Raw genomic sequence first — 12,827 nt, 5'->3', positions numbered from 1 at the left:
ACCTGGCCAGGGCCCCTCAGCTCCCATTTTAATCAAGATACATCCCGAACCTCTCAGGAACCCTCTGAAATGTAGAAAGATCTCTAGGTCTCACAGGGCCCCACAAATAGGAAAATGTTTCCCCCCTGGTGAATCCCATGTGCCTTCCTCTCTCATGGTAGAACATTGCTTTTGAACCTTGGCCAAATGTTCGAACCACTCAAGGAGTTTTAAAAGGTATAGTGCCTGGACCCCATAAAAGAAACTCTTTTTAAAAAAAATTTAAAGTATATTTTATTGATTATGCTATTACAGTTGTCCTGTTACTCCCCCCATTCCCCTCCACCCTGCACACCCTCTCCCACCCACATTCCCCCCTTTAGTTCATGTCCATGGGTCATAAGTTCTTTAGCTTCTACATTTCCCATACTATTCTTGCCCTCCCCCTGTCTATTTTCTACCTACCATCTATGCTACTTATTCTCCATACCTTTTCCCCCTCTCTCCTCCTCCCACTCCCCTGTTGCTAACCCTCCATGTGTTCTCCATTTCTGTGGTTCTGTTCCTTTTCTAGTTGTTTGCTTAGTTTCTTTTTGTTTTTGTTTTAGGTGTGGTTGTTAGTAATTGTGAGTTTGCTGTCATTTTACTATACATGTTTTTTATCTTATTTTTCTTAGATAAGTCCCTTTAACATTTCATAAAATAAGGGTTTGGTGATGATGATGAACTCCTTTAACTTGACCTTATCTGGGAAGCACTTTATCTGCCCTTCCATTCTAAATGAAAGCTTTGCTGGATAGAGCAATCTGGGATGTAGGTCCTTGCCTTTCATCACTTGGAATATTTTCCAGCCCCTTCTTGCCTGTAAGGTCTCTTTTGAGAAATCAGCTGACAGTCTGATGGGAATTCCTTTGTAGGTTACTGTCTCCTTATCTCTTGCTGCTTTTAGGATTCTCTCCTTCATTTTTACCTTGGCTAATGCAATTATGATGTGCCTTGGCGTGTTCCTCCTTGGGTCTAACTTCTTTGGGACTCTCTGAGCTTCCTGGACTTCCTGGAAGTCTATTTCCTTTGCCAGAATGGGGAAGTTCTCCTTTATTATTTGTTCAAATAACCTTTCCACTTGTTGCTCTTCCTTTTCTCCTTCTGGTACCCCTATAATTCAGATGTTGGATCATTTAAAGATGTCCTGGTGGTTCCTAAGCCTCTTCTCATTTTTTTGAATTCTTATTTCTCCATTCTTTTCTGATTGTATGTTTTTTTTCTTCCTTCTGGTCCACTTCATTGATGTGAGACCCAGCTTTCATTCCATCACTATTTGTTCCCTGAGCATTTTCTTCATTTCACTTATTGTAGCCTTCATTTTTTCATCTAATTTGTGACCAAAATCAACCAATTCTGTGAGCATCCTTATCGCCAGAGCTTTGAACTGTGCATCTGATATGTTGGCTATCTCTTGGTCACTTAAAAGTACTGATTGAGGAGCTTTCAATTCTGTTTGAGCCGTCTTTTTTTTTTTTTCCTTTGGTCTGGTTGCATCTGTTAAGTATGAGGGGCAGAGCCTTAGGTGTTCACCAGGGCAGGGCACCCCAGTCACTGGGTTGTGATGTTGTATATGGGGGTGGGGTCTGGGAGGGAACAATGGCACTTGCTCCACTATCCATTGGACCTCAGTCCTTTCCACCGCTTCCCTTGAGCAAACTGGTTCCCTGTTGTGCCAATTCCCATGTGGGTGGGCTTGTGCACCCCATGGGACTTTCCAATGACCTCTCCTGTGAGGCTAGGAGTCTCTCCCTGTACCTCAACCCCCACAGGTGTTTTCAATCAGTGCCCTGAGGCTCTATTTCCCAGCACTAGGATCCTGGGTTGTGCATGATGCCTTGCTTTACAATTGCCGCCTTGCTGGGTCTGCTGGTTGCCACCCCTTGGCCGGGGTCTGCCAGCTGCCGCTTGTGCACTCAGAGTCCACCTGCTGTGGTCTTGTGTGCCCTGGATGCCTTATGTGCCTGGTCCCAGTGCTCTCTGCTCTCTCGTGGCACCCAGAGCCCAGCTGCCCAACTCTGCCCCTCCTACCAGTCTGGATGATTGTGTCTATTTTAACTTTTTGGTTGTCCGACTTCCATACAGTTCAATTTTCTGTCAGTTCTGGTTGCTATTCTGTTTCTACATTATTGTTGTCCCTATCTTGGTTGTATGAGGAGACACAGTGTGTCTGCCTATGCCTCCATCTTGGCCAGAAGTGCATAAAAGAAATTCTGAGTAAATTGGTTTGGATGGATCTGGACATTGGCAATTTTATAAAATTCCTTAGTTATTCTAATGAGCAGTCAGGGCTGGCAATGATGCTTTATTGAGAAATGAGATAGTTCAGAGGCAAGGGATATTTGTTTTCTAATATGTATATTGCCTGGAGTTAAATATTTATACAGTTGGAGGGAACTGAGGAGATCATCAGATATAATCTTTCCCCTAACAATTGCTTACAATTGCATGCATTAAGATCTTTGATTATGTCATTCAATCCTCATAATACTGCCAAAAAGTAGCTACTATTACTACCCTCATTTTACAGATGAGGAATCTAAGGCACAGGGAGGTTAAGTAACTTGACAAAGGTCACACAACCCTGAAGTGGTGAAGCTGGGGTTTAAACCCAGGCAGTCTGGTTCTAGACTACCAAACTCTGCACACTAGGCTACACTGGCAATGCAAGTCTAGACCTCTCAAGTTTCCTGAATGCAGAGCTGGGTCTTTTTCTGTTACTACAAAATTGCTACTAACTTTGAGTAAATCTATCCCCAGACCTGAAAGTTCTACCCTGTGTCGTTGGTATTCATGTTCCACCCATCCTTCCACTCTACAAGCAAAACATGTGTCCCTCACCTGAAAGGTGTGTCACTGATGTCTGTGAAGAAGTAGTCATTGGTCAGGAAAAGAACTCTCTTCTGAAAAAGAAAAGAAAGGATGTTTGCTGGAAAGAAGAATGCCTGATCATGCCCTCCACCTCCTTACCTAACACCCTTGGGGTTTCATCAGCTCTGTGTCACTCCCTTCACTTCTCTCTTCCCTGACTGGCCCCAGCATGCCTCATTGTGTGGGGCAGGCAGAGTCACTGCAGGTCCAGCAAACCACCACCCTTGGGGTGGCCTGACTGGAGGACTGAAGGCTAGACCTGTGCTATCTCATGAAGGGCCCACCAGGCACATATGGTTACAGAGCCTGGATATGTGCAAGTGAGGAAATTTTCAAACTTTATTTAAGAGACATTTAAATTGAGATAGCCAATATGGCTAGTGACTCCTGTATTGGACAGTGACTCTAGGCTGCATATGGGAGCAGAGTTGAATATTTATAGTTGGAGGGAACCTAGGTAGTGCTAAAAGCTTTAGGAGCTCATATGTGTCCAGCCCACTTACAACCCTTCCCTCTCTTGACTATAGCTGAGAGGGAGTGGGGTCACCATCTGTGTCCTAAACCCCTCCCAGGGCCTACCCCCCTTTACAACTCCTTTTTCCTTTCAATGCTGCCAACTTTCAGGTTTCAGTTGAATTTTCATAAATTAGAGCATCAGGTAAGTGTATACAGTGGCTGAGGGCATGCGCTGGGCATCAGACAGATCTAGAGTTAAGCTGTGTGCTCTGGAGTAAGTCATTCACTTTTCTAAGCATCAGCAATCTCATTTGTAAATTGGGGTTACAATAGCATCTCTTGCATATGGTTGCTGTGAGGCTGTGAGTGTGTTTTAAACAGACGGGAGTGGGTCCAGGGAACAGCAGGATTTGCTCTGGGCTCTGAAGTGTTATGGATTGTCTGGTCCACATGTGTCTTTGGAAAGCCACATGCTATAGTTGGCTCAGGAGCTGTTCTTATTCCCTTCACTTCTTTCTGGCTTTTCTTTCACTTTGGAATTTGGAGTAAGATATTGGAAAGGGACATGGGGGAGAGGGATGGAAAAAAAGGTTAGTTTCTATAGGGAACTGGCTTTAGCCCACAGGCAAATGAACAGTTCTGGTGATGCTCTCCTGCTCTTTCTGCTTCAGTCAGACACTCTCTCCAGTTTACCTCCCTCACAGTAGTCATGGGTCAGCCAGCAGCCAGCAAGAGCAGAGATAGACTTGGGAGCTCTGGGCTCCAAGGTGGGCTGGCTTGAGTGTTGGGACTGGAGATCATCTTTTAAATTTTCCCTTCTTATTTAAAAAAATTGAATAAAATGGCAAAATGCACAGAGATTAAGTGTATCATTCCATTTGTTTTGGTAAATATATACAGTCATGTAATTACTTCCCCAGTCAAGATTGGAATGTTTGTATTCTCTAAAATTTCCTTCCAATCAGTCCCCATCCCATCCCTCCATGGGTAAACTCTGTTCTAAATTCTATCACCATAGATTTGTTTTGCCCATTCTTATAATGTGCACTCTTTTGTGTATGGCTTCTTTTGCTCAACATAATATTTCTAAGATCCATCTATGCTATTGAGTACATCAGTAGTATATTTCTTTCGCTGCTGAGCAGTACTCTAAGGTGTGGATACACTTGTTGGCTTTTACATTCACCTATTCATGGGCCTCTGGGATATTTCCCGTTTGGAGCTATAATAAATAAAGCTGCTATAAACATTCTTGAATAAGTCTTCTTGTAGACATCTGTTTTCATTTTTCTTTATAAATACCTAGAATGAAATTGATGGGTCATATGCTAAATGTGTGTTTGCTTTTATTAAAAAACTGCAAAACCATTTTTCTGGGTTTTTTTATACAATACTTGCACTAGCAATGCACAAGTTCCAATTTCTCAACATCTTCGTCAGAATTTGGTGTTATCAGTCTTTTATTTTTAATTTGTTCTATTTTTCTTTTTAATTTATATTTTATTGATTATTCTATTACAACATAATCACTAAGTTGTCCTGATTTTTCCCCTTTGCCTCCCTCCACCCAGCACCCCCGACTCCCCCCACCATTGTTCATGTAGATGGGTCATGTGCATAAGTTATTGGGCTACTCCATTTCCTATACTATACTTTCCATCTCCATGGCTACTCTGTAACTACCTGTTTGTAGTTCTTAATTCCCTTACCTGTTCACCTATCCACCATACCCCCTTCCTATCTAGCAACCATCAAAAGCTTTCCATATCCATGATTCTGTCTCTGTTCTCCTTGTTTGCTTAGTTTGTTTTTCAGATTCAATTCTTGATATATAAATTTTTTGCCATTTTTTGTTCATAGTTGTTTACTTTTTACTTTTTTAATTGTTGTTCAAGTACAGTTGTCTCCATTTCCCCTCCACCACTACCCATTCCCCCAATCCCAGCCATCCCCACCTCTCACCCTCAATCCTACCCCCCTTTGGCTTTGTTCATGTGTCCTTTATACATATTTCTGACAACCCTTCTCCCTTTTCTCCCATTATCCCCTCCCACCCATTGTTCATAGTTTTAATCTTCTTTTTCTTAAATAAGTTCCTTTAATATTTCATATAATGATGGTTTGATGATGATGAACTCCTTTAGCTTTTTCTTGTCTGGAAAGCTCTTTATCTTCCCTTCAACTCTAAATGATAGCTTTGCTGGGTAGAGCAATCTTGGCTGTAGGTCCCCACTTTTCATGACCTTGAATATTTCTTGCCAAACCCTTCTAACGTGCAAAGTTTCTTTTGAGAAATCAGCTGACAGTCTTATGGAAACTCCCCTGTAGTTAACTAACTGCTTTTCTCTTGCTGCCCTTAAAATTCTCTCTTTATCTTTCATCATTGGCATTTTAATTATGATATGTCTTGGAGTGGGCCTCTTTGCATCCATCTTGTTTGGGACTCTCTGTGCTTCCTGAACTTGCATGTCTATTTCCTTCACCAAATTAGGGAAGTTTCTTTCATTATTTTTTCAAATAGATTTCCAGTTTTTTGCTCTTTCTCTTCTCCTTCTGGCATGATATGAATGTTGGAACTCTTGAAGTTGTCCCACAGGCTGCTTATACTATCCTTATTTTTTTGGACTTTTTTCTTCTTCTTGTTCTGATTCGTTGTTTTTTGCTTCCTTATGTTTCAAATATTGATTTGATTCTTGGCTTCATCCACTCCTCTGTTGATTCCCTGTAAATTGTTCTTTATTTCAATTAGTGTATCCTTTGTTTCTGACTGGATCTTTTTTATGCTGTTAAGATTCTCAGTAATTCCTTGAGTATCCTTATAACCAATGTTTTGCACTCTGCATCTGATAGATTGCTTATCTCCACTACATTTAGCTCTTTTTCTGGAGTTTGATCTGTTTTCTCATTTGGGCCATGCTTCTTTGTCTCCTAGTCTTGACAGCCTCCCTATGTTTGTTTCTATATATTAGATAGAGCTGCTTTGACTCTGTGTCTTGATGGTGTGACTTAATGTAGTAGGTGTCCTATAGAGTCACAGTGTCACAGCCTCCCCTATTACCCAAGCTGGGTACTGGAGGTGTGCTGTTCGTGTGGGCTGAGGTCACCCTCCTCTTGTAGTTGAGACTTGGTTGCTGCCAGCAGATCAATGGGAAGAATTTACCCAGTCCAGTAAGCTGCAAGTATTGGCTGTGACCACTTACCACCAACTTCTGCCTTCCATGGAGGATCAGCTGTGCAGGGGCAGTGTGTTGGTGCTCTGACATGGTCTGTAGCTGTCTACTGGATATTCAGGCTCTGAGATTTCCCAGGTGGCTCAGGCCAAGCTGGGCTCCTACCTTTGTTTTGTCTGGGGCCACCTTGCATGAACTATAGAGCAATCTGAGAGGTCTGCCTCTTGTGCTGGGATTGGAGATTCTCAGGAAAAACCAAGCTATGAATCTAGGTGGCTGGTGCTAGTGGTGGGCCTGGGGCTCACTGAGGCCAGCTGTTGCTTGTTTGAGAGGATTTAGGAAGTTGTGAAGCAGGAGCCAAGACCAGCCATTCAATGAAAAAACAGCTTGGATGGGTCAGTAAGTTGGTTAGGGTGGAATCTTTGGGGGTCTTCAAGGCAGATCAAATAGTACTAGCAAGGTTTATGGAGTCTCAGATATGGCACCAGTCTGCTGGCTCAGCTGGATGGATGTGGTTTCTTTAATTCTGTAGTTGTCAGATTTCCATTCATTTTTGTTTCTGATGGTTCTGAGTAATGGTTTTTCTATATTTTAGTTGTAATTTTGTTGTGGTTGTGGGAAGAGGTGAGCCATGTCTGCCTATGCCACCATCTTGACCAGAAGTCCTTATTAGTCTTTTAAATTTAAGTTCTTGTAGAGTATGAAATGGAAACTCATTGAAGTTTTAGTTTGCATATCTCTGATGACTGATCATGAGCACCTTTTCATGTGCTTTTGGTGCATGTGTACTTGTGAAGTGTTTGTGCAAATATTTGGACCATTTTTTATTGGGTTGTTAGTTTTTTGTTAATCATTTGTAGGAGTTCTTTAAATATTCTGGATACAGTCTGTGCTTTCTTTGTTTTCTTACTGGTGCCTTTTGATGGACTTTTGCTTTTGAGGAAGTCCAGTTTATCAAATTTTATTTTGTGTTTAGTGCTGTAGTGTTTTATCTATGAAATCTTTGCATAACCTCAGGTTGTAAAGATTTTCTCCTATGTTTCTTTTGTAGAAGCCTTATTGTTTTTGCTTTGACATTGAGGGCTATTATACATCTCAAATAATTTTTGTGTATGGTGTGAATGGCTCAGTGTATTTTTTCATACATTTATGCTGTTGTTCTAACACCATTTGTTCAAAGGACTTTCCTTTCTCCATTGATTTGCCAAGGTGTCTATTGAAAAAAACAACTGACAATAAGTAAGTTCCTATCTGGATTCTTGATCCTTTTTCTATTCCTATGACAATACCATTCTGTTTGGTTACTGCAGCTTTATGATTAGTTTTAAAATCAGGTAGTATGAATCATTTAAATTTGTTCTCCTTTTTTCAAGGTAGTTTTGGCTATTCTAGATTATTTTAATTTTCATATTGATTTTAGGATTACCTTATTCTATGTCTAAAAGAAGTCTGTTCAAATTTTGATTGGGATTGTCTATTGATTTATAGATCAATATGGGGGAGAATGTACATCTTAGCAATATTGATTTTACAACCCATAAACATAGTTGTATCTTTGTAGTTAATTTTATCTTTGACATTCTTTCCACAATGTTGTGTAGTTTTCAGTGTAGAAGTCATGTATATATCTTTGTTAAATTTATACTTAGTATAAAATACAACATAAAAATATTTCATGTTGTTTGATGCTATTGAAATTGAACCTTAAAAACAATTTCATTGTCCAATAATTTGCTGCTACATATAAAAATACAATTGATTTTTATAATATTAATCTTGTGTTCTGTGAACTTGTTAAATTTACCTATTAGTTTTAGTAGTTGTTTTGCAGATTCTTGGGATTTTATATGTAAACAAATATCTTGTCTGAGAATTAAGACAGTAAATTTTTTGTGCCTTTTATTTTGTTTTCTTGTCTTATTACAAGGATAGGTCCTTGCAAGGTCAAGTGCAATGTTGACAAGAAGTGGTGAAAGCAGACACCCTTGCCTTGTTCACATTCTAGAAAGAATGTGTTCAATCTTTCACCAGTAAAAGTCAGTTTTTTCATAGACATCTTTTATCAGATTCAGGAAGTTTCCTACTGTTCCCAGTTAAATTTTGTCAAATGATTTTTCAGCTTCTGTTGAGATGACCATATGGTGTTGCTCCTTTATTCTGTTAATGTGATGAATTACACTGATTGATTGACTTTTCTAAATGTCAAACTAGACTTACATTTTTGGGATAGCTTCACTTTGTGCTATTGTTGCCATTAACCTCACACTTCACTTGCATACATTATGAAGTTTACAATGCAATGCCAAAATTTTTGCTTTAAATAGTTATATTTTTGAGAAGTGAAAAGAACAATAAAGTATTACATTAATCCACATAGTATTTCCTGTGCTGTCCATTTCCTCATGCAGTTTTTCCATTTGCATTATTTTTCTTCATTCTAAAGAACTTTCTTAAGCATTCTTATAGTGCAGTTCTGAGGATGATGAACTCTGTTCTACTTTATCAAAAAGTCTTTATTTCACCTTTTTGAGGGGAGGATATTTTCTCTACATACAGAAATTTGGGTAGATAGTCTTTTTCTTTTGGCATTCAAAAATATTATTTTATTGTTTTTTGTTTTTTACTGTTTCTTTTTTACTTTTTTATTGAATTTATTGGGGTGGCATTGGTTAATAAAATTATATAGGTTTCAATGTGCAATTCCATAATACATCAATCTGTATATTGTATTGTGGGTTCACCCCTAAGTTAAGCCCCCTTGTATCAACATTTATCCCACCTTTACCCTCTTCTACCTACGCTCATCTCCTTTCCCTCTGGTAATCACCGTACTGTTTTCTGTGTCTATGCATTTTTTTGTCGTTTTGGTTGAGAAGTCAGCCATCATTCTATTATTGTTTTCCTATAGTTTCCTTTATAATTTTCTCTTATTCTTCGATTTTTCAGCAGTGTACTATGGTGTGCTTAGGTGTAGTTTTTTTCTGTTTTCCAGCTTGGGGTTTGCTGAAGTTCTTATACCTGTTGGTTGATATTTTTTCACCAAATTCAGGATATTTGGGGAATTAGTTTTTTTAAGAGTTTATTTATTTGTTTTTAGAGAGATGGTAAGGGAAGGAGGGAGAGAAACATCAGTGTGAGAGAGAAACATTGATTGATTGCCTCTTGCATGTGCCTTGACTGGGGACCTACAACTTAGGCATCTACGATGACCAGGAATTGAACCAGTGATCTTTTGCTTTGCATAATGATGTCCAACCAACCTAGCCACACTGGTCAGGGCTGGGCATTAATTTTTGAATATTTTTTTTGCTCCATTTTTTTGCCTTTGTTTTGGGATTCCAAGGACCTAAGTTAGGTATCTGGTAACTGAGGTTTTTCCCCCAAATTTTCTTTCTGTTCTGGTTGATTTCTATTTATCTGTTTTCAAATTCACTGCCCCATTTTTCTTCAATCTGCTGTTAAGCCCATCTAGTAAAAAAATTTAAAATATATTTTAAAATTTAAAAATTACAGTTAACATACAATGTTATATTAGTTGTAGGTGTACAACTTAGTGATTGGAGATTTATGTAATTTACAAAATGATTACCTGGATAAGTCTAGTACCCATCTGACACCACACATAGTTATTACAATACTATTGACTTTATATCCTCATGATTAATTTTATAACAGGCAATTTGTAGTTCTTAATCCTTTCACCTTTTCACACATCCCCACAACCCCCTTCCCATCTGGTAACCATTATTTTTTTCTCTAAATCTATGAGTTTATTTCTGTTTTCTCTGTTCATTTTGTTTTTTAAGTTCTGCATATAAGTGAAATCACAGTATTTTTCTTCCTCTTTCTGACTTCACTTAGCATAGTACCCTCTAGGTCCATTCATGTTGTCACAAATGTTAAGATTTCATTCTTTTTCATGGATGAGAAACAGTCCATAGGGAACTGGTCAGCATAGCAATGACAAATGTAGCCCAGCACAGAATTGGAAAAATGAGCGGTGTGAGGTGGCACATAGGGCCCAGGCATGCAGATCCCCTTTCCCATGGGAAACCAGGCTGGCATTGTACCTAGGTTGCTTTAAGGCTTGCTTTTGCTAAAATTAGTTCACCCTGAGTTAAGACTGCAGATGTTTAATGTATATCTCAGAAGCAATTTCCTAAAGTCTGTGCTAAACCGTCCCAAGAATGGAATGTAACCAGACCAATCACTTTTATCATTCTCTTGAATTTGCAACATTTTTTTCTTTGTTATCTGTATGAAGGAATCACTTAAAGTAAACCTAAGTATAATGAATGAGAACCTTCTTTGATGTAATGCTACTGGAAAGCAATAAAAGCCTGTCCAGGCAAGGGTTGAGGTGCTCTCTCTCTCAAAGAGTGGCTATGCCACCCCTTTTTCTCCACATGACTTCTGCAGTCCGTGTGAATTTGTTCATTGCATCCACAACACATGGACCCTGCTGAAGGAGTCCACATCAACAACAGTCCATTGTATATATATACCATATCTTCTTTATTCATGTGTCTACCAATGGACACTTTGATTATTTCCATATCTTTGCTATTATAAATAATGCTGAAAAGAGCATAAAGATTAATATATCTTTTTTGAATCAGTGTTTTGTATTTCCTTGGATAAATATACAGAAATAGAATTTCTTGGTCCTTCTTTGTCTCTTGTTGCAGCATTTGTTTTAAAGTCTATTTTGTCTGATATAAGTATTGCTAACATGGATTCTGTTTAATTTCCATTTTCATGAAATATCTTTTCCATTCCTTCATTTTCAGTTTGTGTGTCTTTAAATCCGAAGTGAGTCTCTTCTGGACATTACTATGTATGGATCTTGCTTCTTATCCACATACCCACCCTATGTCTTTTGATTGGAGCATTTAATCCATTTACATGGAAAGTAATTATTGATAAATATGTAATTATTGCCATTTTATTATTCATATATTTGATCTTTTCTTCTTAATGAACTCCCTTAACATTTCTTGTAATACTGGTTTGGTGGTAATGAACTTTTTTAGGTTTTTCTTAACTGGGAAGCTCTTTATCTGTCTTTATATTCCAAATGATAGCCTTGCTGGGTAGAGTAATTTTAGTTGTAGGTCCTTGTTTTTCATTGCTTTGAATATTTTGTGTCAATTCTTTCTGGTCTGCAGAATTTCTGTTGAGAATTCAGCTGACAGTCTTATGAGAGCTCCTTTGTAGGCGACTAACTGCTTTTCTCTTGCTGCTTTTAAGATTTTCTCTTTGTATTTGATCTTTGATATTTTAATTATGATGTGTCTTGGTGTGGGTCTCTTTGGCTGTATCTTGTTTGGGACTCTCTGCTTTTCCTGAACTTGTATGTCTATTTTCTTTGCCAGGTTAGGAAAGTTTTCCAACATTATTTCTTTAAGTAGGCCTTCAATCTCTTGCTCTCTGTTTTCTCCTTCAGTACCCCTATGACACAAATATTGGTACACTTGATTTTGTCTCCAAGATTCCTAAAATAGCTATTTTTTATTTTAAAATTTTTATTGTTTTTTAAATTACATTTTATAGATTATGCTATCAAAGTTGTCCCAGTTTTTCCCACTTCGCCCCTCTTTCCCCAGTTTCTCTAATCCCTCAGACATTCTCCATACTGTTCATGTCCATGGGTCATGCATATATGTTCTTTGGGTATTCTGTTTCCTATGCTGTACTTTACATCCCCATGACTATTCTATAACTACCAATTTCTACTTCCTAATCCCTTCACTTTTTTCCCTACCCCAATGGCCCCCCTCCCATCTGGCAACCATCAAAATGATTCTGTTTCTGTTCTGCTCGTTTGCTTAGGTTGTTTTTTAGATTTAATTGTTGATAGATAGGTATTTATTGCAATTTTACTGTTCACATTTTTTATTCTTTCTTTTTAAAGAAAATCCTTTAACATTTCATGTGTTACTGGTTTGGTGGTGATGAACTCCTTTAGCTCTTCTTTGTCTGGGAAGCTCTTTATCTGCTTTTCAATTCTAAATGATAGCTTTGTCAGGTAGACTAATCTTGGTTGTAGATCCTTGCTTTTCATCACTTTGAGTATTTCTTGCCATTCCACTCTGGCCTTTCTTTTGAGAAATCAGCAGACAGTCTTATGGGAGCACCCTTATAGATAGCTAACTGCTCTTCTCTTGCTGTTTTTAAGTTTCTCTTTTTGTCTTTGAAGTTTGTATTTTAATTATGATGTCTCTTGGTGTGGACTTTTTTTGATCTCTTGTTTGGGACTCTCTGCACTTCCTAGACTTGTATGTCTATTTCCCTCACTGAGTTAGGGAA

The 12,827-nt window shown here is 38.5% G+C and overlaps 1 protein-coding gene across 25 annotated transcripts in view; it reads right to left on the bottom strand.

The window, feature by feature from the left end:
- CACNA2D4 (calcium voltage-gated channel auxiliary subunit alpha2delta 4) overlaps positions 1 to 12,827 on the bottom strand; it is a 128,330-nt gene that overhangs the window by 73,372 nt on the left and 42,131 nt on the right. For all 25 annotated transcript variants that reach the window (XR_004901454.1, XM_036018450.1, XM_036018453.1 and 22 more), the window contains one exon: positions 2,863 to 2,924. Coding sequence is in view for 24 of the 25 variants with exons in the window: in XM_036018450.1 (XP_035874343.1) it covers positions 2,863 to 2,924 (62 nt within the window). In the remaining variant the exon portion in view is untranslated. The remainder of the gene's footprint in view (positions 1 to 2,862; positions 2,925 to 12,827) is intronic.

Source organism: Phyllostomus discolor, chromosome 2 (genome assembly GCF_004126475.2).
Source record: "Phyllostomus discolor isolate MPI-MPIP mPhyDis1 chromosome 2, mPhyDis1.pri.v3, whole genome shotgun sequence".
In the NCBI taxonomy this organism is placed as follows: Eukaryota; Metazoa; Chordata; class Mammalia; order Chiroptera; family Phyllostomidae; genus Phyllostomus; species Phyllostomus discolor.
This window is presented reverse-complemented; position numbering and strand designations above follow the sequence as displayed.